The 25206-nt window shown below is 36.6% G+C and overlaps 3 protein-coding genes across 6 annotated transcripts; all 3 read left to right on the top strand.

Annotated features, from left to right (window-relative positions):
• The first annotated feature begins 1717 nt into the window (after positions 1-1717).
• Positions 1718-8949, top strand: BBX27 (B-box zinc finger family protein). 3 transcript variants are annotated; one of them, XM_059596091.2, is made up of 6 exons: positions 1718-1807; positions 3260-3898; positions 4902-5264; positions 6099-6344; positions 7701-7990; positions 8474-8949. In XM_059596091.2, the coding sequence occupies exons 2-6, from the start codon at positions 3377-3379 to the stop codon at positions 8598-8600; spliced, it is 1548 nt and encodes a 515-aa protein (XP_059452074.2). In that variant the 5' UTR covers positions 1718-1807; positions 3260-3376; the 3' UTR covers positions 8601-8949. The 3 variants fall into 3 exon arrangements, with proteins under 3 accessions (XP_059452074.2, XP_059452066.2, XP_059452083.2); XM_059596083.2 differs by having other exon boundaries at positions 7701-8017; XM_059596100.2 differs by having other exon boundaries at positions 7701-8054; positions 8474-8538.
• Positions 8950-11009: 2060 nt separating this feature from the next.
• Positions 11010-15117, top strand: LOC132167364 (Zinc finger C-x8-C-x5-C-x3-H type family protein). Its single transcript, XM_059578316.2, has 3 exons — positions 11010-11087; positions 11899-12610; positions 14663-15117. Exons 2-3 carry the CDS (start codon positions 11918-11920, stop codon positions 14987-14989), a joined length of 1020 nt encoding a protein of 339 aa, XP_059434299.2. The 5' UTR covers positions 11010-11087; positions 11899-11917; the 3' UTR covers positions 14990-15117.
• A 4397-nt stretch (positions 15118-19514) lies between these two features.
• LOC132183903 (Oxidoreductase family protein) lies at positions 19515-24549 on the top strand. 2 transcript variants are annotated; one of them, XM_059597372.2, is made up of 8 exons: positions 19714-19785; positions 20202-20513; positions 21096-21266; positions 22532-22696; positions 22765-22929; positions 23489-23623; positions 23850-23947; positions 24048-24549. In XM_059597372.2, the coding sequence occupies exons 2-8, from the start codon at positions 20310-20312 to the stop codon at positions 24250-24252; spliced, it is 1143 nt and encodes a 380-aa protein (XP_059453355.2). In that variant the 5' UTR covers positions 19714-19785; positions 20202-20309; the 3' UTR covers positions 24253-24549. The 2 variants fall into 2 exon arrangements, with proteins under 2 accessions (XP_059453363.2, XP_059453355.2); XM_059597380.2 differs by lacking the exon at positions 20202-20513 and having other exon boundaries at positions 19515-19785; positions 21106-21266.
• The last annotated feature ends 657 nt before the right edge of the window (positions 24550-25206 follow it).

Here is a 25206-nt window from a genome sequence, read left to right as displayed (position 1 = left end):
GGTTTTGTTCTTTGCGTCAGTCAGTCAGATATAATGTCTTGAAATTGTACTGTTAGGCAAAATGAAACCCAACTGTCATTTCTCTTAAAAATGTCTTGTCAAAGTTTAGAGGTTTCTTCTAAATTGACAGGACATATGCCCTAGTATATAATCTGGCGCATGTGCAGATGCTTGGGGTGGTTTGTTGCCTCTGTCATTTGCAATTGCTAGTGGTACGGTCGCTTCTTTCTTGTTTGCAAGAAAAAAATTGAAGCTTGATCTCCACCCACTCTCTATCTATGCGGGGCTTGTGCCTAAAAAGCGAACGACAATTCACGGCGGACAGGTACAGGTTCTTAAAGAGTGCCGTATCATACAGGTTGTTCTTTATCTCATGTCGCATCTTCAATTGAATGCTTTGCACCTACCGGCTGCTTCATGGTCCGCCCGAATTTATTACAATGTCGCAGCGTATTACCTTCCTTTGACGCATACAATTCCTCGTATTAGAGCTTATTGTATTTGGCTGTCCCATTTTTTGTAGGAGGGTAAAAAAGTTACGTGGCTCACTTGTTTTAAGTAATTAGGTCTTATAATTTAGACGGTCTAAAATGAGTACTATTAGAATTACATTTTTATTTCATAATTATCTTATAATGGTGAAGTAGCTAGCGGTACTAATCAACTTCTGAACTTTTCTTTTTAGCAATGATTTATGTAACGGTTGTTTAACATTGTCACATTAGCATTATAAGATAGTTATGAGATAAAAATGTAATTTTTTGCATTACTTTTGAAATAGGTAGGCCTTGTGGCCTCTTAGGCTAAAATTTGAATAACTCTATTCTTGTGGTCCGGATGGTCCTTAGACCTGACTATTTTGTTACCATTGCATGCGAATGCAAAAACAATGACGGGGAATAACAAAAATTTGGGTAGCCTAAAAATAAGATATCCTTATCTTATTGTTTAGATAGTTCTTAGAAATTTGATCAGTCTAATAACGGAAAATTATAATTGTTTAGATGGTTCTTAGAAATTCGAGCAGTCTAATAACGGAAAATCATAATTATAAAGATTTATCATGTAAACCATTAAACAATTATATTTATATATCAAATTTTGTTTCTTAATTTTTTTTTACCTATATTTCACCTTGTCACACTCACACCGGTTTGAAAAGTAATTGTAAGATAGTTTGTAAAGTATTTATAAGGTAATTATAATAAAAACTTTGGAACTTTTGAAAAAAGTACGGCACATGTGGTGAAGTTTTTTTTACTGTATCTACGCCAAATCCCAAACTTCTATTATGTAACATTTTCCTTTGTATACTTTTTATAACATAATAACTCTGTGTTCTGGAGTCGGGACTATAGAAGGTATTGAGTGCCGTGAGAAAAAAAGCAATTATTTCTGGTATGAAACCAGACCTGCCCGGTGGCTAATGGGCCAAAAAAGGCGCGTAGACAGCACCCAGCGTGAAACTCGTAGCCGCAATTCCTAACCGCTATAAAGCCGTGGCGAATTCCCATTGGCTGAGGCAGGTACATACAGTAGACTTTTGGATCACATGTCGTTACTTTTACTCACATGCAACTCGGAGATAACGTCAGTGGGACCTACGCTCCATGCCACGTGTCCAGCTCCACGCTGGAAAGTTCACGCTCAAAAGCGCACACGTCAGACAAAAAAGGACTAAAAGTAAAGATAGAAGAAATGAGAAGAAGATAGAGAACATAGAGCCAACCTCTCTGAGACTCGAACTCCGAAGAAGAAAAAAGCTTAACCGCTTTCTCTTCTTCGATTTTCTTTGACTCATCCGCAGGTACTTTTCTGCTTTCTTCTTCTTCTTCCTTTTTTTTTTTTTTTTGAAGTTCTTTCTTCGTTTTTGAAGTACATGTGATCTTTGAAATTTTGAATGTCTCAACTTTGATCTTAATTTCTTACGCATCAAAGTTTGGAAGAGTTTTTGGGTCAACTGGTGAAGTGAGATTGGATATAAACTTGATTTGGGGGGGTTTTTTTGGCTGTTTGTTTAGCTAAGATCGCGTTTAGTTTCTTTCAGATGCAGATAAGTCAACTGCAGTTTTGCAGTTGGATTTATGAAAGGAACAGAGTAATTGGTTGGTTGGATTTGAATTTTGGAGCTCGTATATGTGTAACTGATGTTAAAGAAAAACAAATATATTTCAGGGCGTGTTTGGATTGCAAATTATGCTGAAAGGGAGAACACATAGAATTAAAGCGGGATAAAATTCAATGGCCTACATTTTATTATATAGAAAAATACGATGTTACAAATCTCCTCCTGAGCTTGTAATTTTCCTAATTAATTTCATTTAATTTTGCTCTCATGACAAATGTGATTTCATTTAAATTTCCATCCTAGTATATAGCTTTACAAGAATAGGTAGGTGTGATAGGTAAAGTACAATCGTGGTAGATGTAGTAGATGAAGCATAAGTAAGGATTACAACTTTATCAGTACTGAGGAAAAGTCTATGGTGGGATGGAGAAAGTTGCTTAATATTCTGGCAAAGTTACTGAAGATTATAAATAATTTATTGATGAGTTAAGGATGTTTCCTGAATTGTATAGTTTTTCATATTGAATACTATCTGACCAAATTATGATGAGTTGGGATCAATCCAAGTCACCATGGAAGGAACCTTGTAATGAAGAATTAAGAGAAATTAAGATGTTCATGGGTGGTGTTGCTGTTTGTTTATTTATATTAGGAATGGTATTTGTAAAAGTGATCCTATAAGGGCATGATTTTTTTGGCGCATTTGAATAAGGACCTTTGAAGGAGGTGATTCATTTCAAGGTGCAGAACAATGGGACAATTTGTTGCAGTCTTTCAATTTTAAAACCAGATATGGCTTTCGCTTATATCGTGGTCCTTAGAGCCATCCATCCAAGAAGAAGTGTTTGTAACTTAGGGCACATTAGAAAATAAAAATACAAGATCTGTTTAAGATACACCCTTAAGTGTTTAAAGTTCTGGCAAAAGAAAAGTGATAAAAGAACTGTTCACAAGCACATCCTTAAGTTTTTGACAGTTGTGCCTTCAGATGTGGAATTTAATAATTTTATGTTTGCAAGGTGTGGTATAGTTGTTTATTATTATTATTATTATTATTATTATTATTATTATTATTTTTTAAATTGCAGTAATACCACATTTGTCACGTTGGTATGGTTATGGTTCTCAGATTTTGGAAACTGTAGGGGGGAATGGTCATGATAATAATTGACAGTGTCTTTAATGTTAAAGGTTTCTGGGCTTCAAAGATCAGCGGAATTGATATCCATATTCACTGAAACTCAAATGTGAAACATCAAATTATGAGGTTTTAGAGTCTGGGAGTTCTTTATGACTGCAGAGTAAGAGATGGAAAAAATTTGTGAATTCTGCACAGCATTGAGGCCAGTTGTATATTGTAAGGCCGATGCAGCACATCTTTGCCTTTCCTGCGATGCAAAGGTCCATTCAGCCAATGCACTTTCCAGTCGACATCTGCGAAGCATCCTATGTGACTTGTGCAGGTACCGCCCAGCTTATGTTCGGTGTACAGATCACCGATTGTTCATGTGTCGCAGCTGTGACCGAAGCCAGCATGATGGCTCTTACCAGCATCAGAAACAGGTAATCAGCAGCTACGTGGGATGCCCTACTGCTAAGGATTTTGCATCGTTGTGGGGTTTTGAACTAAATGAAGCAGGCAGTAGTACTTGTCAATATTCACTTGTGTCAACTTCACGTGGTTCTGGGGATTCCACCGTTGTAAATTTGGATATTCCAGGACAATCTAGCTCACAAAGTGGAGGCCTCTCAGTTTCATCTAGATTGAATTGTGCAACCCTAGTCTCCAGAGCAGAATCTGAAGTGGGATCAAGCCGTCAACAAAGTAAGGTAAGCAGGATTAACACTATATATGTTCTTCTTTGATGGATCCATGATAATATTATTATGTTTAAATTCTCATTTTTCTCATAATATAAGAAGTTCAAGTCCAGGAAAGACGTGATACTTTGGGGGAATTGATGCGAATTATGATTGGGTTAATCCTTGACATGGGATAGGGTCTTAGATTTGAGGAGGTTCATAAGCATTTTACTTTGTCTATGTCTTAGTGTAGTAAGAGACTTTTGTGTTGCTGAAAATATATGGAACTCTTTGACTAGTGACACCTCACATCAAAATCCATATGCTATTATTTTCTAATATGAATCATATCGTTCTAAAATGGAAAAATCTCTAGTGCCGAGGTCCAACATCCTCCATTGTTAAAATGGATAAAATAATTGTTAGTTTTACTTAGAGCTCCTTGTTTTCTGGTAGATTATGGTGGAGGGTTCTACTCACCTGCCAGAAATAGGTAAGACAGCTGCTGCTGATGATGACAATGATGAGGAGGGACTCCTTCAGATATATCAAAAGTCCTACACCTTAACAGACTTTACTATTAGAAGCATTTGCAAATGACTTGCATCCTCGTTTACATCAGATTCCTCCTACTGATCAAGTGTGTGGTTTCACTTTCATGGTTGCTAGCTTGGATCAAGTAGGGTGTTTGTAATGACTTTGAATATGGGGTTAACTCTTCATCTGACGATAAATTCTTGTTGACAATAACTTTAATGTGCATTATATATAATCAATTCAGATACCCATGGAATGGAGTATATTGATCTAATCCATGCTAAGAGTCTGGCAATTCAGAAATTTGGTTAGTTTCTTGTTGATATTGACAATGAACTAGATAGTGTACTATTATAAATGAGTTGCAGTCTCTTCAGCTATTTTGGGGTCTGATATATTTCACACATTAAAGTGTCTGATTATGTTTGTGTGCATTGCTTTACGACTACAAAAAACCTCTATAATCTGTTTTAGTATTGCGCTTCACTTGCAGATACATAAAGTTAGACAGCAGCACACTAGCTATATTCTTCAACAGATTCTTGACTTGAAAAGGCTGCAGATCACTGATGAGTCTAACCTTTCGCCTTTAATACGTGACCAAGAACAACTTGACATATCTTCTTCAATACATGCTCCAGAGAAGTTCGATGAAAGTATTGATCAGCATTTACAACATTCCCAGGATCTTAGCACTGATCCTCAACAAATGGACGATTCACTTCAGGAGCTGAAAGCAGACACTTTGCCATTCACATTTTCTCAACAGGAGCATTTGCCTTCATCTTCAAATATTGGGCTTCCTTTGCATGGAGAATCCTTCTGGCAATATAAAAGTCCAGTTCAAAGTAGTCAGGTTTGATAATTATGATCATGTCATTAAATTGGATCATTGTTTGATTAATCAGCATGTGCCAGTAGAATAAGTGAAACTGCTTCTCAATGTGGGGGCACTGGACTGTGTTAGTTCACTCTCGCCACAATTTTCATTATTTACTCTGTATCCAAGTTGTGATGCTAAGTTCCACGCAATGGAACAATTGATATTTATAAATATATACTAGACCATGGTTTCACTTGAGGTACGTAAGCTTAGAACTTTGATATACAAGTCTTTAGCATGTTTTGGACGTGGAACAAAAAGAAAAACAAAAAAGACAAGTTTTACAACTAAATGCCTCATATTTCTGAATATTAAACTGTGATACACAGTTAGTAATTTCCTTCACGTGCAACTTATTGCAAAGTGAAGTGGGTGCAGAATGGTAGATTAGGGTCTCTTTAGTCAACTCCAAATTTCTGAGACAAAGTTTTGCTGAGTTGAATTGAGCTGACTTTAGTCTAACTTGTTTCATGGTAAAATTGCATGTCTTGAACTTCAGAGTACTTGTTTCATATTCATGATGCTCGTCTCCATCCTATACTTCTATCTTATCTTGACAATAATTAGATTATCCCTTGCTTGCTTTCTGACACAGTCAGCTTGTGCACATGGCCACATGTATCGTGTATGACTTGAGATCCTGATCTCAATCTTTGGATATTTCATCGCTTGACAACAATAGACTTATGGCTCTCATATAGGCTGTCCAGGAGCAGTTGGTTCTGATTACATATTTAGTCACATTGAAATTTTACAACACTTTGTATTCATGCTACACAATTAATTTTTGTTCATTGATTTTTGCAGCTGTGGCCTCAAATTATACAAGACCTCGGGGTTTGTGAAGAACTTGTTTGTGATGATGATTTCAACATACCTGATGTTGATTTAACATTCCTAAACTTTGAAGAACTATTTGGAGGTGATCAACTATTTGGGGGTGATCAAGATCCAATCAGGGCTATGCATGATGATAAAGACGACATGTTCTCTTCCTTAGAGAAGGATTTGTCCCATGACACCTCAGATAACAGGCATGCAAGTGCTATGGAGGTCTGAATCATTACTATTCTCTTTTTTTTTTCTTTTTTTTGGTACTGTAGCTGCATCTTGTCTCTTTCAAAAACGTCATTATAATTTGAAACATTTTTTAGAATAGCATTATAATTGGAAACACTATCGCTGAGATTTAAAATTTTCAATGTGTTGATATGTATTAACTCCCTCTACCCTGTAAAACAAGGAAGAATAAAATGAATAGGAGAAATGCTTTGAAGATTAGGAAGAGGCTTTAGAAACTTTAAACTATAGGTCCTGAACTGAGAAGTACACTAATAAGGACGCTTTTACACATAAATAGAAATTTCACGACATTCATAAAAGCAGTATAACCATTATAGGTAGTGAGGTCATGCACTGCTATCAATAATAACTTTGAATGCATCAATGAATATGTAAAATATTGCACTGGGTTTAAGAAATGGTAAAGTAAGCATGTTTAGCATCAAGTATTTTCAAAAAACAAACATGTATGCATGTAAACCGAGTACTGCAATTGCAAATGTCTACATTTGTTCTGGAAGGCATATGGTTTCATTGCCGTTACAATAGTTTAATGAAAATGTTTGTCAACACCTGCAAATATCATCATTAACGTAAATTAGTAGTAGAGTGGTATGTAGATCTTTTAGGGTACTTGAAGCTGCTATCCCCATCTTGACTTGGAAGTCTAAATGGTCACCGCACCAGTGATACTGTGCTGTAGCTTAGTTCGGAGCATTGTATTTAGGGATGGAGGTAGGAATTTAATCTAGGCTTCATAATAATAATTATGTTTTATGATTTATTCTTAAAATCACTCGCTGCTTAGATGAATACCTCAACATGCGCATGTCACAAATACCCTATTAACCAATCTACTTCTATGACATTTCAAATTCTCGGACAATATATAGATATACCATTCTATTGCGTCTTATATACTAGCATAGCTTTCTAAGTGACCATCAACAAGAGCTGTCCTCCTTTTTCCGCTTACAAGAAAGTTTTTTGGCTAGGCATTCTCTGACTTCTAGGCCTAGTGATAATAGGTTTTTGTGGCTCTTGCAAATTCTTGCTGGGACTTAGTTGACTTTGGGGAGTATGGTGCAATTAGGCAGGTAGCTGGGTCGATTACCTGAGCTTGCCCTCATGGTGATAACGGTACCAATGAGCATATAAGTTCTGAATTTTTGGTCATTAATTGTTTGGCGCTAAGTTTGTTAATTAGTGAACCTTTTGTACAAGTAGATAGAGATTTTAGTATTTTTCACAGGCATTCAGAATATTTTAAGGCAACATGCGTTATGTATCCAGTTTTGATATAATTTTTATTTCTTTTTTCTGTTCCTTCTTTTTATGTCATGCCAGGATGCCTCGGTGGCTTCTTCTGTTCACATCACTCCGTCGGCTCATATGGACAAATACATAGGTCCTTCCGACAAAGTTCATAACCTTCCTGGAAGCGCGGATTGTCCTCGTCCAATTCGACCATCATATTCAACTTTGTCATTCTCTCTTTCGAGGTTTAGTGCGGAGAGCAGTGGTACTGATTGTCTTGATAGCGGAATTTCTCCTTACATTACAGGAGGGGAGCCTTCATATAATTCACCTTACCTTGAGGGTGCACATCTGGAGGCCAGAGAAATTGCCATGATGAGGTACAAAGAGAAGAGGAAGTCTCGACTGTGAGTATTATGTTTCTCTCTTCTACCAGGTTTTCCAGTGAGTATCATAAATTGCTCTGAGATTTCAGTAAATGCCACGGGATTACAGTTGTCTCTTCCTCTCGCATGCATTCACTTCATAATACGCTTATTTTATAAACCTAGTAACTCAAAAACCTGAATGCACACAATCACTCTATTGGAAAAATAATTATTTTCTGTTTTGGTTGGAGATTATTTAGCTTAATTTCCTAGAAAAAAAAAAAAAGAAAAAAAGAAAAAAAAAAAAAAGGTCTCACTAGATCTATCTGGGATGAAGATGTAGATTACTACCAAAATAGAACCTCACAAGGTACTTTTACCAAGCTCTCAATTGTGACTAGACTTAGAGCAGCTCAAGGTTGTCGTAAGAAATGTGAGGTATATTTCTTTTGGTTATGCTCTCTTATGGTAAATGTAGGGTTCTTCCTTTTTCAGGCATGAAAACAAAATTCGTTACCCCTCTCGGAAAGTTAGAGCTGATATTCGGAAGCGGGTAAAAGGAAGATTTGTGAAGACAGAGGGCTATGACTCTGATGGTATTGATGTGACAAGAAGCTGTTAGCTTTGCATCTTGGAGTTGTACATATTTCAATTCTGGAGTGAAATAGCCCCCATGGGGCACTCATGTTTATTAGCTTCAATTCGACACATTCGTGGCACTCATGTTTATGGCTTTAATTCAACCAATTCTTTCAATCCCATGTATGTGTATAGTCTGTGCTCAAGTTCTATCAGAGAGGCAAAAAGTCTCAATGCTTTGTATTGATGAAAGTTCTTTATGCGTCTGTAGAGAAGAGATTCTGGGAGAATAATTTCCCTAAAACTTCAGTTGAGTCCCTGTATAAGTTTCTACTGATTGTACGTAGCAATCTCTTCATTCCCTGTTATGAAAAATTAGTGAACTGTCACTTGACCAATATGTGAAAAATTATAGTAGTAATTAGGTGGGAAGCAATGGCAATTCTTAAAAACACATTTATTTCTTGCAAGTTACACCGAAAATAATCCAATAGAGCTTTGAATGTTCCTTAGTAATTCAAATAATTGATGATGGTTTGCATGGCATTTGAAATGAATCCATTAAGCCTGACAGACTAAGAGAGCGGTTGCGAGGCTCACCTGTTTTAGGCAGTCTAAGATGCGAGACTTACTTGCCTAAGATAAGTCAGCTCCAAAACTTCCCTCTCTTAAGTTGTCCGAATTTCACATAAAAATTCTACTTCAAATGCTGAGTTCCCAAAGCATAGGTTATGGTTTTGCGACATTAAAATAAAGTATATGCCTCTCTCGCTCTCTAAAGCTACGTAGAATAAAATATGGAAATAGACAAATGTAATGAAAATGAAAGAGAAACGAAGCTTAATATTGTTTATAATAATAGGTTAGAATATGAAAAATGTGTGGCTGAATTGACAATGGTTGCATCAAAAAGTGTTTGCTGTAGCCTATGGGCGGGGAAGGCGAGCATGATGATGCTATTATTCACCAAACATTTGATAATAGATTTTGATAGGGGAGCTATTGGACAAAACAAAAGAGGTTGTTATAGTTGTGATAAAGAAGCAAAAAACACATGATGGCACTTTCTTCCTAAATGCCATATGTCTTAATCTACTTTCATGACTTGAAATTTTGAAACCCCAAAACCACCAATAAGCTTCTAAACCAAGCAACAATTTAATCAAATGCCCTCTCTAACCGCAATGGGACCTTGCACACACAGCTTCACCTCTGTCACACCACCTTACCTTTCCCTTCAAACTTGAAAAAACAACTATTAACAATATATTATATTATATTATAACTGGGTCCCTTTTGTGGGATTATTATTCGAATTTTTGGCCTCTGCCGAAACCTTTTTTTTTTCTAGGTAATTAATGTATACCAACCATTTGAAGGATCCTACAATAAAATCAACAAAAAAGCAGTTTAACCTTGATTTATTCATCCTATGTTAAGCACTATATCAATCAATATTCTCGTGCAGGTACTCATAGTGCTTATAAGAAAAGAAAGATGGTTGGAATACTACAGTTTTTACTATAGTTTTCATACAAGTTGATGTGACATTTCATAATTGATAAAATAATTAAGAGAGTGTCATTGACTAATTAATTAATCATTTTCATGCTCACCTGAAATGGCCAAGAGTAGAGAACTTAAAACAGCATTAAGCACTAAACTTGTAGTAAAATGAACTGCATAGAAACTAGAGTTGTACTACAATCCCTTATAAACTGATATATGACAGTTTACGTGAATGCCATGTGGCACAATATAGTGAAATTTTGTTTTTAAGGTAAAATTTCAAGCTTTCATTCTAAATTTCTAATCATAATAACATTACATCCTCAATTAAATTAAGCCCTAAAATTTAGTTGTTGAATAACTGATTCACCAAGTATGCATGTAAAAGGCATTGTCATAATTAACTTGGAAACCCGAGGATATTAAAGTCAATTTGAAATTTTGGATTTGGGTCACGAGACGTGCAATTTGTTTGCCAATGCATGTGACCAATGAAGTGGGCGCTCTAAATACGTGAACTCCAAACACCCTCTCTCTCTCTCTCTCTCTCTCTCCAGTAAATCACTCTCCGGTTAGCTAAATTCTTACATGATGGGACCCAAATCAAGTGAAGCGTAAACCGTTCGACGCGCCCTTTTCACCGTAGAAAGGCTCAATCGTTTGTTATCCTTCTTCTCCCATTACAGTAACGTACAGCAGATTACTGTACGAGCTTCAAGTACGTTGAAATGACTGAAATGCCCCTGATAGCACACAGCGAAGCTTTGTAACCGTGACTGTGAGGGTAGTTGGAAGTAAAAAGGGCACTATGTGGTGAATGGCTGTTACCATTGTCTCCCAAAACGGTTTCAGATTCGTTTGTTCTTAGTTCCCTCGCACCAAAGCACGCTCTCTCATTCCCTCTCTTTCCCTCCAAAGCCTCCCAATATAAAACCACCTCTACCCTCGCTTCCCACAGAATTCCTCTCTCTCTCTCTCTCTAAAACCAGAGAAAGAGGTTCTCTGCTATTTGCTGCTTCAGGTGAGTTCTTTTTTTTCTCTCTCTCTCTCTCTCTCTCTCTAATTTCAACCGTATTTAATCTGATCCAATCATGCAATTTCTTCTTCTGCTCTGTTAGTTTATTTCAATGTAAACTCTGTATTTATTTCATATTTCTGTGCTTTGGTTCATGAATCCAAAGGCTAGAGCTACGTTAATCTCTATTTCTGATTTTTGTTCGATTAATGGACGAATTGATTATTTCCAATGTTATGCTTGTGATCGATCTGTTTCTTACTTAAGAGTCGGTTTTCTTTTAGCTTATTTTCTTAATTAATTCTTAACTCTTTGATAATCGGAAATCTCAATATCTTCGCCATTTTTATGATATCGATGTATTTCCGAAAATCAGTTTCTTGAATGCTGAGGAGTTCTCCTTCGACGTTGCAGAGCTACGTTAATCTCTGTTTCTGATTTTTGCTTTATTAATGGACGAATTGATTATTTCCAATGTTATTCTTGTGATCGATCTGTTTCTTACTTATGAATCAGTTTTCTTTTAGCTTTTTTGTGTAATTACTTTTAAACTCTTTGATAATCGGAAATCTCAATATCTTCGCCATTTATGCTAGGTAATAATTTGATAATCGGAAATCAGTTTATTGAATGCGGCAGAGACTCAGAAGAGTTCTTTGACATTGCAGAAAAAGAAAAATCGTAGAAAACAGAGAATAATCGGAAAAATAATGGAAAAATCATATATCATTAACCTAATTGCTTTTGCTTGTCCTTTTTTTTTTTTTTTTTACGGTAAAATAATTGAAACAATAATTTTCCTCTTATTCTTATTCAGCAATACTCAAGAGCTCAAAATGCAAAAGGACCAAGCGGCCTCCACCGCCCATGGCGGACACACCAGTGACACCACCACAAGCATCAGATCCTCCCCATTCAAGTGCCAACTTCATACAGACGGCGTCGGATACACCTCCCTCTACTCCCCTATCTTCCCTACCAAATCCTCCCTCTCCGTGTCCCCCTACTCAGACTCAGGCTTCTCCGACTCGAGCTCAACCGTCATATCCAACCATCTCTACCACTCCCGCTCCGTACAGGAGCACCAGGAGATCGTGAATCGCCATTCTCTCTGCCTCACTCACCTCCATGAGGCCACCATTGAAGCCGAGGCCCTCCGCCGCGAGAACACGCACCTCCGCGCCGTGAACTGCGAACTCAACAAGTACCTGAGCCTCTTCATCAGGCTCGGCTCACCCTCCGCCGACTACACGGCACCGTTTGGGCTTCCGGACGCGTTTCGCGGTCTGAGTATTGGGGACGAGGGGAGTTCTGCTTGGGATGACGTGGCGGATGGGAGCCCAACGAGCGTGATCGAGAGCGGAAGGGTCCAGAATGTTGAGATGGAAAGGAAGCGATTCTCGTTGCCCAAGAGTATCTCTGTGAGGTCCAGTGGTTACTTGAAGACGGCGACTCAGGCTAGTGCTAGAGGTGGAGGCGTAACTCGGGGTTCGACTCGGTTTCCCACTACGAGTCCACTCAACGTTACGGTAATACTCTTTAACATTTTAAGTCCGGCCGGCTTGCATCATCTTATTTAATTACTAACAGGAGATTCTCTTTTATTTTAATTTTTTCGTTTTCTTTTTATTAAGAATGCGATCTGTCGTAATTATCACGATAGAGATTAAAACGAATGAAGCGGAGCAAACACCAATCAACCTCCTAAGGCCAGCCCCTTTCACAGAAACTTGTGTACTAGTAACCCTCCAAACATCGCTTTAGGCAAAATAAAATAAAATAAAATAAATCAAACATCATAGATTCATAGACGGAGATCCAAATCACCCCAAGCTGCATAAATTTAACTCCCACTAACCCACATATTCGACCTACATGCGTTTAATCCATCAAACAACCCAAATTGGACTCAACCAAACCCTTTCACTTCTTTTCTTGAGACTGATCGAGATTGAGTTTCCTTCTTTTTTTTTCTTTTTTTTTTTTATTATTATTTTTTTATTTTATGGTTTTGCAGATTTGAGGATAAATTTTTCGCTCTGATTTGTCGAGGACAGAAAAAGCAGAACCATTTGCGTGTTGTGTTCCACCGCCCCCTCCCCCGTGTTAGTACAGTTTGCTCCGTTAGATGCAGTAAAAGTCTCATTTTTAATGAGATTTCCTTTGTTTTAATCTCCACCGTTGATACATAGACACGATGCCATGTTGCATTCTCAATCAAATAAAACGAGACCTCCTGTTAGTTAACTAAGATGATGTTAGCCGTATCTAATAGTTTTGTTGTTGAAAGTGATACACTTTCCAAATTTATTACCTAAATGCCATTTTTTTATTTTTTTTATTTTTTGTGATTGCGCCATGGAGTATTGAATTGAAAGCGGTTTTGGTGTCTCCCACCATGTCTGTGATCTCGGTTTTGTTTAGTAAGCTGCAATGAAAATAGCCGAAGAGCTCTGAAAATAATAGTTAGTGTCATGTATATATGTTTATGAAATTATTTCTTTAAAAAAACTGAAGCGGGTGACAAGTTTAATTAGACTATGGAGAGAGCCACGGGAAGTTCTGGATTCATTGGGTTTTAAGGACTTAGATCATGACATGCGTACGAATATAAAGGTTTATTAGCTTAATTAGGTGCCAATTAATGAGTATGATAGTACTGGAAGGAAGATATGGTTCCGTTCCATGATGTGCACGGGAGCTTCACTTAGACGTTTGTGTGCACGTAGCGTGTACCTTTTTGTGGTTATTTTTTTTTTTTTTGGGTGGGGGGGGGGGGGGGGGTTGGGGAGGGATAAGGCTCATGCAGCGTTAGGTTTTAATTTCATGTTTGTACGGTTGAGGTGGAAAAAGAAGAACCCGTTCTCAGAGGATAAAACCTCTCGTCCAGATTTGTCTAAGTTTTAGAAGGCCACGTGGACAAGCTCAATTCGGGATCATAAGGGCCCAAACGAGCCCAATATGCAGTGACGATTGAAAAAGAAGATTAGATGTGAGGCACAGACAATAATCGGATGCCACGAGGCCCACTATCCATGATCATCAATACGGGATAAGCCACCAGTACTCAGTAACATAAGGAAAGAGTTAACGTAACGAAGATACTGTAGTCGCGCGATCATTTAAAATGCATTGAATTACTGATAATGTGAAAATAGTTGAGGTAGGATCGTTTTGACACTTGCTGACATTGTGGGATGGTTTCCGGAACAAATGAAAGCTTTAGAAAAGCCTAAAAGCTTGGATGCCCACTTGCCCAGCAGTCTAGAGAACAATTTGCCCAATAAAATACAGCTTTCTATAAGAGAGATTTGGCCTTTCCGAAGTATAAGGGGGTCTACGTCTTTTAGAGATCATGATCTCATCCTCAACTCCTGATGCTGAGGAAGTCGGGAAATTACAACAGACAGCCATACAGGCATGAAGCCCCAAGTCTCATGAGTCTAATCAATAAGATGCGTTGTATCATTTGAGTAATCTAAGGGTTCTTGTCATATAACCATGCATCATGTCAAAACACGTGGGATTTTCATGTAATTTTTGGCGATGATCCTTTTAAGTTATTTTGTCTGATCATACAGCAAAAGGTGTACGTGCCTGGAGGGAAGAAAGAGGAGGAGGCACTTGAACTAGAAGTTTACAACCAAGGCATGTTCAAGACGGAGCTGTGTAACAAATGGCAGGAGATCGGTTCGTGCCCTTACGGAGATCAGTGCCAGTTCGCTCATGGCGTGGAGGAGCTCCGCCCAGTCCTCCGCCACCCACGCTACAAGACCGAGGTCTGCAGGATGGTCCTTGCTGGCGTTGTCTGCCCCTACGGTCATCGATGCCACTTCCGCCATGCGCTCAGTGAGCAGGAGAGAGCCATGGGTCTGCTTATGCAAAAGGCAATAAAGCTGGACAGGTAAACAACATTATCGCACGAAAATAAATGAAGAGAATGGTGAGAGAAACTGTGATGTATGAGTAAAGCGGAGATCGATCGATGTTTATAAAGCGTAAGATGGAGAATGGTACATAATAATAATACTCAAGATGTAGCAAGTAACACATGGACATACACACGATAAGAATAATTAGTGTGATAAACTAGATCTAGAATGAGTAAATTTTTTGGGAGGCTTTAATTTCTGGCCCGGCCGGAAGGTGATCAAGTTTGGAACTTGGAAGACGGTTCTGTAGAGAGATGTGCTCTTCTTTTATAAGCATTCCATTTTGTTCTATTGAAAAATGACATACTGAAACCTCATACTTCAATGGGATCGATGTTTGGTGATTTTACATGCACCAAGAAACCAGAAAGAAGTCTTCGTAATGATTTCATTTGATTATGCGTCCACGGTGATTAGGATTCACTTGTATATATATATATATACATAAATCATTGATATGCCGAGTTTCTTGATGCGCGCTCTCTCTCTCTCTCTCTCTCTAAATGTGGCCACAGTCCCAATCATTGTACGAATGAGTTGTGTGGGGTGGATAGTAACCCCCAGTCAGTCGTGGTGCCCATAACCCAATGAAGGTGAGAGTATTAAATCACTATTTTTAAAAAAAATTAAGCTTATAAGAACACTCTTAATGAATGAGCCAAATTTTTATGCAGAATAGCTTCTCAAAACGTACTTTATCTAGTTTAGTTAATAAATTTTTAAAAGTTTCCTACATCCGATTAACTATATTAATTTTTATCTATATCATTTAAATACTATTAAAAATGAGAAAGTTTTAGAAAAAAGAGAACATGTACGTGAGAGGAAAAATGTGAAGAGTTTTGGAAAAAAAAGAACAAATAGAGAAAAAGTAGGAAAATATTTGAGACAAAGAGAAAACAGGTAAAAAAAACAATAAAAAATAAAATAGCTTCATTGAAAAGTGCTACTACATTTAGCTTTTTTTTTAACTCTTCCAATCAAATATTTATTTTATTTTATTTTTTTTAGCTAATTTAATGTAAGAAATTTTTAAACATTTGAAGAGTTATTTTAAATAAAAGTAACATTTAACTATTTGCTCTTTTACTGAAAATGATGTAAGGTCATTTAAATAACCATGATATGAGTACTGTTCCGCCCAGGAGATGCCATTTACAACAAAAACTACAACTCATCCCATTGATGGGAATAATCCGTTGCTTAACTCCTGGGCCCACGTTTCCCCACGACCACGAGCAGCCATACATGCTGGTCTTTTTTTCTTCTTTTGCTGGTGCATACGTATTTGATCTTGATCCAATAACAGGAGGTTGTCCGATATCAGCCATTCGGATCCAAAATAGGAATCTATCCCTAAATCTTCTTACCTGTACATGAATGGTCGCAACTCGCAAGTAGGTTAATTAAGGGAAACGGAGAAAATTGGGTGAAAATGAAGACGTCAAAGAAGGTTTCAAGAAACAGAACTGAACGAGAAAAAGTTCATATTCCTCTTAAAACTACCATTTAATTAATTACGTCTCTTTTAAATTTTTAATTGAAACAATATTTTCTTAAACCACCAAAATTGTCAATATCCCCAATTGAAAAAAATACCCGATAAAGCTATATTATGTGGGCCATAGGTTAAGTGAACCCTAAATGAAAGGAAACAATGTTACATTAGACCATGAGGTAGGTTGCACCTTTGTCGGGGCACTTTTTCTTGAGTCAAGCTTAAAACTCTCACCGACAGGTTACAGGGGTAGCTGGAAGCCACCGGAGTACTATAGGCCTGCAAAAGACAAGGCCCAAAATTCTGGAAAACGAGAAAGCCCAAATGAACGTGATAGACAAATGTCAATGTTTTATTGGGGGGGAGCCATATCCTTTGCTTCTCCTTTACTCCTCTTTTTCTATATTTACCCTAGAGTCTCCCTATTGTACAACAATACACACAAAGAAGGAATCTTTCTGATTGTAGCAAGACAAAGAGAGAAGGGGGAAAGGGAGATGAAGTTGGAGGAAGTTTTTGGAGATGGGAGGGCTGGCAAAGAAATGATGGTGTCCCTCTTTCAGGGCCACTTTACTTTGCCGACTCCCCCCATTCCAAGGATTTCCTTTGGTTCCTCTCTTTCCCCTCTGCAGCTCTCCTCCCAGTTTATAATCCAGCAAATTGTTTCTTCTTCGTTTTACCTTTATCATAAAGATCCGTGAGAATCTATTAGATCTGAGGGTGATTGGAAAGGATGAATGGTTTTAAAAATGTTTTATTTCCTAATTAGAACATGTTTTCTTACTAGTCGTAGTCCATCATTCTTTTGTAGTTTGCTAACGTATGCTTGGTCTCTCATTTCATTTTGTTTATGTTCCATGATGAAACGAAGCTTGATCTGTGTCATGACCTCGCCGGAGGAGCTTGGATCTTAGGGTTTACTGTAGAAGATGGAAACGGCGCGGCCAATAATACCTTGGAAGAATATCGTTAGGGCTACTTGCTTGATTGCTGAACAGTGATTATTGAAACTAGTCAATGGCTGGATTGTTCCTTTGTTTGTGCAACATTACTTACTTAAGAGCTTTTAAATACTTTTTTGCATCTTTAACAACTTTGTGTTTTTAGCCAATCGGTTTTCATTTGTGTATAGATTACCATGGAGTCTTTATCCTGTAGAGATAAAAACGGAGATAGCCACTTCCGTCTATTTGAAGAAAATTTACATCAGCACTTCTAAAAACTCGAAAGTCGACATAGGACATGGGACAATATACCTAATTAAAAATTAAAAAATATATATATATATATATATATATATATATAAAATAATTAAAAATTCTATAAAAAAATTTTATTAAAAAAAAAAAAAACAACCAAAAAAAAAAAAAAAAAAAAGTAGTAGTTCCAACCACCTAGCACCTTAAGCCCAAGCTGCAAACTGGCGGTGGCCAAAACCACCCTCGAGGTTGTTGAGGCCATTCGAGTTGAAACCAACCTAGGCCGGCCAATTTGGGGTAGCAGACCACCCCAAAAGGTCAATGAAAAAAAAAAATAGGGTTGGCTCTTAGGTGGCCAATCTTAGGTGTGGTTTGGCCATCCCCAATTGAGGGCATTTAGGTGATTAAAAATTAAGGGTTTTTAATCATTTTAATTTTTAACTACATATATGGACACATGTTTCATTTTTAGTGGTACTGACGTGAATTTTCATCAAATTTAGGACAGATGTATCATCTCCATCTTTATTTATAACCGAGGTACCAAGTGTAATAAAAACCAAATCCGAAGGACAAAAAATAAAGTTGTTAAATAGAAGGCAAAAAAGTATTTAACCATATTTAAAAATACAAATATTTATAACCACTTCTAAATAATACATTTTTTTTTTAATATTAATTTAAAATTGTACTTTTAATTTTCAAAACAATTCAAACTTAGGGTGAGAATGTGAGTGGTTATTAACTGCCCCCTAACCGCACTAATTGCTAACCGCACTAACCGTTAACCATTTTTTAAGGCGGCTAGAAAAAACTGCTACCCACCTTGGCAGTTACTATTAGCGGTTTTAAGTTTTGAAAAAAACACTAACCACTAACTGCATTTATGTATATTATACATAAATGCAGTTATATTTATGTATAAAAAATATATATATATAAATCTAGAAATGATGCCCTTTATAGTAAGGTACTATCATATTACCATAAAAACAATGTCGTTTTGGTTTTTTTTTTTTTTTAAAAAAAAAAATTAACTTTTTTAACTTTTCTTTAAAACACAGTTAACAGTTAGTAAATTTTATTAATTACTGTTGACGGTTATAGCCATAATTGTAACCACCATTTTACCCATAGCCAAACTCACTTGGGTGTATTGCTACGTTATAGCTGAAAAGACCTTATAGTTAAGTAGTTATTAACTGCTACTAACTACTATTGGCAATTTTTTTTTTTTTTTTTTTTTAATGTGAAATCTCATGTGTTCATTATAAAACATTTAAGGCATACAATTTTTACAATATTTGGGGGCATTGTTCATCCAAATTTTCTCCGCCTCATGTTGGAAAGCATCTTTTGCCAAAGATGGGCAGCCATTGTTTGCTTCTCCCCCGGTGGGATTAGCTTTGTTTTATGTGGTTGTGATTTCCTTGTGAGTGGCCAAACTTCAAAGTAAGATGCTTCTAGTTGGTGGCTGGCATATTCCAGTGCTTTAACTTCTCTTCAATTAATCAAGTTGCAGAGCCAGGCGCATTATTTTCCCAACTTTTGATTTTCTTAATGTCAATCTCACTGGCACTGCTAGTGCTATCTTTTCACTTTGTTTTTTTTTAAAAAAAAAAAATTATTATTAAATTTGTAAAATATACCTATACCGTTTGATTTTTATTGTCAATTTAATAAAAAGCTTACAATACTGAGCATTTTATTTTATTTTTTTTTAAAAAAAAAAAAGAAAGGAAAAGAAAAGAAAAGCGATGCAACGCGTCTGCTTCCTATGTATCAGGATTCAGAACCGTGACTCACTCTCCACCTAACCCTAAATACAGTGCTTTCTTTCTTCCAATCTCTTATAAAAAAGGGTGATAAAAATATCAGAGAGAGGGGTTTGAGTGAGAAGGCTGAAGGAGTAAGGGCGAAAGGGAAAATGAGTTAATTGGAACTCTTCGGAATGGGTGGACAGGAAAGAATAACTGTCGGTAGAAACATTCTTACCTATTCCACCCATTCCATTGGTTTCCTGTTATCCTCCCTTTCGCTTTCTTTTCCTATTTCTGCTCGTTTGGTTCGGTTTAGTAAGTATATGTGTTCTCTCTCTCTGTCTCTCCTTTTTAAAGGGTCCTTTTTTTGTGATAATCAAGTAGTGCTTAAGAACAAAGAGGGGTTTCAATAATTTTCATTTTGGATTTCAAATCTCAACTTCTGATTTGGGTTTCAATGATTTATTAGATATTGTCAGATCAATGATTATCATTTAAAAAATAATATCTGCCAAGTGATAATATGACAAAATTATAATTACGCGGTAAACATCATTTAGCGAAGAGCTTGATTACCCTTTTGTTTATTTTTAAGCTTTTGGGCATCGTTGGTTCAGTTTATTAATGTGATTTGGGATTTTTTTTTTGGGTTGAAAAAGTATTATAACATGATATATTGTAGCTGAGTGCTTTTCTTGTATTTTTAGGATTTTTTTTTTTTTTTTTGAAAGGATAAAACAAAAATGTTAAGAAGATGAGCCATTGTCTTCGATTCTCGAACTTGGACTCACTAGCTTTAACAGAAGCAACTAACGCATAGACTGTGAGGGTGGAGGTAAATGAGCGTTCTCTCAGCCATGGCTGCACTGAACAGCACCGTGAAGTACGGGATCGTAGGGGTGGGAATGATGGGCAGAGAGCACCTCATCAATCTGCACCATCTTCGCACAGAAGGCGTGGTCGTTGTTGCTATAGCTGACCCATATGTCCCTTCCCAACAGCTTGCCTTAGAATTAGCACAATCCTTTGGTTGGCAACTCAAGGTACCGCTTTTTGACTGCTTAATTAGTTAGCTTATGAAGAAGTTAATATTATAAGGGATTTTGGTAAATTGGGCATTGAATAATATTTATATTTTCTGTGACATAGGGTGTGAACTGTGACCAAACACCAATGTCTACGCGTTCTACTTTGAATATTTTGTATGCTCCAATTTATAAGTTCAAGATTTTACTCCTGTGTATAACATTATTGGTTTTTTTTTTTTATTATTATTATTATTTTTATAGGATTCACATGTAACATTATGCTTTTGTAATTTTGGTATCAAATGTTGTTTAGTTCTTTTTAAGGCTGAGATTGATAACAGTTCAACTAACTTGGGTCAGTTATGGGCATAAGAAATTTGGGGTTGTAATTTGTAACCACGATCAATTTTAATTAAAGACTAAAATTGATAGGTTCCTGATGCCTAAGATTCTGTCATGGAAGTTGTGCAATTGCTTTTCTATGTCCTGAGGCAGAGCTTGGGGTACTAATGGATCCATTCTATAGGGGCCTTGTATTTGTGCTTTACTTTAAGAATTTCCTCAGTAAAAATATTTTTGACTTTAAGAGTTTTGAAGGCTTTTTCAGGACACCAGGAGCTATTGGACAGTGGTCTCTGTGATGTTGTGGTTGTCTCAACTCCAAACATGACCCACTATGAAATCCTTATGGATATCATCAATTACCCGAAACCCCATCATGTCCTGGTGGAAAAGCCATTGTGCACTACAGTCGCTCACTGCAAAGAGGTCAGTTATTTGGTAGTATGATTCATGCCACCCGTTCTTTTTGATAAGATGTATTTCTTCCACCCTGGGCATCACTAACATGTATTAATCCCTACATAGAACTTGTAAATTGCATTGCTACTCATCTTATGGATAGTACAATAAATCACCCTCTTATGCAAGGTTCGCAAGCTTGCATTTGAACATGATGCCTCTTTGTTTTGATGCGTAACTTCAAAGACTTGAATTGTGTTCAACTGAAGATTCAAGCATTGTCACAAATTCTTTTGAATCCCATTTTTGGTCAATGAATTGTTGACTTCAAGAATGAATGGGATGATAAATAGATGGTGAAAAAGTCATGAAACCAGTATGATATTTTTTAAGCAAATAAAACAAAAGCAATGTGTAACATGACGAAAATAGCATATGTTTTCATTTTCAAATGGTAGACAATTGGTGGGGACTTGCATGGATAATGTGTGACTGTGTGAGCAATATGCAGTAAGGTTGTGCTGAGTTGAGTTAATGTACATGGCACCATTTGTTTGTCTAGCCTACCAAATCAGCAAAGAGTAATGCTAAACATAGTCCCACTCTTTCACTCCCACTCTCACTCTTAGGTGGCTCTCACTCTCATCATTAGATTTGGGATACATTAATATCGGATTTTGATCCAATGGTGAGAGTGGGAGCTACCTACGGGTGGGAGAGAGTGGGAATGAAAGAATAAGAGTGTGTGTAGCATTACTCATCAGCAAAAGAGATGTGCCTTTTGGTGTGTGGCATCTATTCCTGATGGATTTCTAGATTTGCTACTGGCAGTTTTAGTTGTATCTTTTGCTGCGTGGCATCTATTCAGTTATCTTATTCACATTAGTGTAGCATTTTGATGCTTGATGGCTGATCCTGTTATCTGGTTGATTTCCCATGCTGATAGTTTAGATTTTGTCACTGATTGAGGGGTAATTGAGGTCTCAAAAGTTACTTCCGAAAGATTAATTGTGGATGAATTTTCCATAAGTAGTGGGGAGAATGTAGGAAAGTGGTACAAAATTTAATAAATGTGTGCGAAAATGAATTGTATTTCATTGTATGTTGGAAACCAAACCTGATTCAAGGATTCTTTGAAGTATAAAAGAGGTATTTTCTATTAGTATCATGTGGCTTCACTGCTTACATGTTGTTTTATATACACATATTTTACTGAATTCACTAATGAAATGAACTTGTTATGAACTTGTTACAAGTTATTGATGTGTTTCAGATAGTGTGTCTTGAATTAGGTTCTAAATGCTGCTAGAAAGAGGCAGGATATGCTTGTACAAGTTGGTCTGGAATACAGATACATGCCACCTGTTGCTAAACTGATAGAAATAGTTAAGGGCGGAAATCTTGGACCCGTGAAGATGGTGGCAATCCGTGAACATCGCTTTCCTTTTCTGGTTAAGGTATATAATGCTGCTCTTTTTATCATTACAGTGTAGCAATCCATCTTATGGACCTATGCTTGTGATAGGTCAACAATTGGAACCGATTCAATGCTAACTCGGGGGGAACACTGGTAGAGAAGTGCTGCCACTTCTTTGATCTGATGAGGTTGTTTGCAGGGGCAAATCCTGTCCGTGTAATGGCTTCTGGAGCCATTGATGTTAATCACAAGGATGAAATCTATGATGGAAAGGTAACTTTGATGTGACAAAGATATGCCTTTAAAAACTTAGGTTACAAGTTTAGCTATCTGTTAATATTTTTAAATTATATTCCTGCAGGACTTAAAAAAGTCATATACCCAATTTAAATTGAACATGCCTTCAAATTGTACCATTGATTTACTAGGTAGTTGTAACCAGTCTACTGCCTGCAAAATGGCATTAAATAGTCTGTAAACCTAAGGACTATGGCTTTGGGCTCCCACTCGCATATGCATACCTGAGACTATAATTTGTGAAAATCATTTTCACTGATAAGGGTGCGGTTCGGACGGATTCTAATTCTATTTCCACCGTTTTCCTTCCCCCACAAAGATTTCCTGTAATTAAACAAAGACCCTAAATACTTATTTTACTACCATGTAAATAAATGCAAGATATTTTTTTTTTGTCTGTGCAATGCTACTTGTCATTTAGATTAAAGTTGGAATGTGGAAGCTTAGCCTTAAATGGAGAGTATCATACCGGAAGTTCTGCCCTTCTAAGTTTTGGCCACCCTCGTGGTTATTCACAACTTTTCTATGCTTTCAGGTACCAGATATTATTGATAATGCATATGTTATTGTTGAATTTGACAATGGTTCTCGAGGGATGCTTGACCTTTGCATGTTTGCTGAAGGCAGTAAAAATGAGCAAGAAATATCTGTTGTTGGTGAAATTGGAAAGGTAAAACTCTCTGATCACTTTACAGTGTGTGCACTCTACTGGGTCCCGCAACCCTTCTTTCTTAAGCTACTCAAATTTATGTGTCATTTGGACAGCCTAATAACAAGAAATCCTCACAATAAGTGGTGGCCTGTTATGGTGTTTCCACTTGAATTTTAGATTTGACATATCCCATTAGTTGTAAATGTTCTTTCCTCTCAGGATCAGCGTGTTAGTTTTGTTACAGGGGGAGGCCTTTGTTCCTGAGAGTATAGTGCGTTTTGGTAGCCGAGTGGCAGGGAGAGATGGTGTCCAAACTTCAAAAGCTGAGGATAAGCGAATAAAGTGAGTAGCAGCTTTCTTGTAGAGTTTGATTGTCATTTTCCATGTCTACAAAGGAAAACATCTTTATGTATTTAGCTTTCTAATGATATTATGTTTTCAGGTACGATGGGCTGCATCATGGGTCGAGCTACTTGGAACACCTTAACTTCTTGTCTGCAATCCGAGCTAAAGGCCAGCAAGCTCCTGCCGTGGGTCTGCAAGATGGTTTGATTTCAGTTGCTATAGGAGTTGCAGCACAGCTCTCCATAGAGAAGGGCAGATTTGTTATGATTGAGGAAGTCATGGATGAACACAAATGCGATTGAAGAAGTATCTCCATCATGGGAAATTCTCTTCCATGTATTCAAATAATACAACGAATGTTTGACATGCCAATAATAAAATGTTGCCATTCAAATGGGAACCACTTTTAAGAGCATATCCAGCAACTTAGCTAAAAGACCAATATTAGTTATATTTAGTTATTATTACTCCTTTTTTAGCTCCAACAGAGTAGCTTGTCATTAGTTAGAATAAGTACATTGCTACAGTGAATAGCAATTTGGAGCTATTCATTTTAGCACACTAGATAAATAAAATATTGTTTATTTTTCTTTTGTTTATTGTTTTTTTATTTCACCTCTTTGCACCCAATATTTTTTATTTCTTTTGAACTTTTCTTCACATCTGCAATGTCTTTCTCTCAAACACAATTTCTCTCACAAAATTTTTTTCACTCAGTTGGATGAAAATATTGAATGCAGAAAAAATTTATTTCATGGAAACAGACAGATGGAAACAAATTAATTGCAGTTGGATGAAAAAATTTATCCATGAAAAAAATTTATTTATATTATTAATTTTAATTAAATTTATATATGTGTTTGTTTTTTTCTTTAATTAAGTGCTGGTAATAATATAATTAAAAAAAAATGAGAAATAATATTTTAAAGCAAGTAGAGAATGAAATAGAGAATCGATTTGAGAGTGTAGTAAAAAATAATAGTTAAAATAAAGAATTGTACTTTTTTACTTGGTAAAATAACTAATGGGTATCTTCCAAAATTTCTTTAAAAAATGTATATATATGTTTTTATGAGTATTCTCAATGCAAAATTTTTATTTTTCAATCCGGGTTTTTCTCCTCAAGTTCTTCCAGAGTAGATATATTACTTCAAATCTGTGAAAAGCCCTAGAGTTCGTCAGATTTCAATATATGTTTCCAAAATATTCCGTTAGGATATTGTAAAGAAACTGGTTGGTGGCATATTCCACTGCTT

The sequence above is a fragment of the Corylus avellana genome, chromosome 2 (assembly GCF_965113065.1).
Source record: "Corylus avellana chromosome 2, dhCorAvel1.hap1.2, whole genome shotgun sequence".
NCBI lineage: Eukaryota > Viridiplantae > Streptophyta > Magnoliopsida > Fagales > Betulaceae > Corylus > Corylus avellana.
This window is presented reverse-complemented; position numbering and strand designations above follow the sequence as displayed.

Excerpts from the sequence above, each read along its gene's own strand:
- LOC132183903 (XM_059597372.2), top strand. The coding sequence starts at position 20,310 with ATGAGCGTTCTCTCAGCCATGGCTGCACTGAACAGCACCGTGAAGTAC. Across the intron at positions 20,514-21,095 it reads CCTTTGGTTGGCAACTCAAG|GCTTTTTCAGGACACCAGGA; the intron begins GTACCGCTTTTT and ends AGAGTTTTGAAG. Across the intron at positions 23,948-24,047 it reads GCTGAGGATAAGCGAATAAA|GTACGATGGGCTGCATCATG; the intron begins GTGAGTAGCAGC and ends TTATGTTTTCAG.
- BBX27 (XM_059596083.2), top strand. The coding sequence starts at position 3,377 with ATGGAAAAAATTTGTGAATTCTGCACAGCATTGAGGCCAGTTGTATAT. Across the intron at positions 5,265-6,098 it reads GTCCAGTTCAAAGTAGTCAG|CTGTGGCCTCAAATTATACA; the intron begins GTTTGATAATTA and ends TGATTTTTGCAG. Across the intron at positions 6,345-7,700 it reads GGCATGCAAGTGCTATGGAG|GATGCCTCGGTGGCTTCTTC; the intron begins GTCTGAATCATT and ends ATGTCATGCCAG.
- LOC132167364 (XM_059578316.2), top strand. The coding sequence starts at position 11,918 with ATGCAAAAGGACCAAGCGGCCTCCACCGCCCATGGCGGACACACCAGT. Across the intron at positions 12,611-14,662 it reads CGAGTCCACTCAACGTTACG|CAAAAGGTGTACGTGCCTGG; the intron begins GTAATACTCTTT and ends CTGATCATACAG.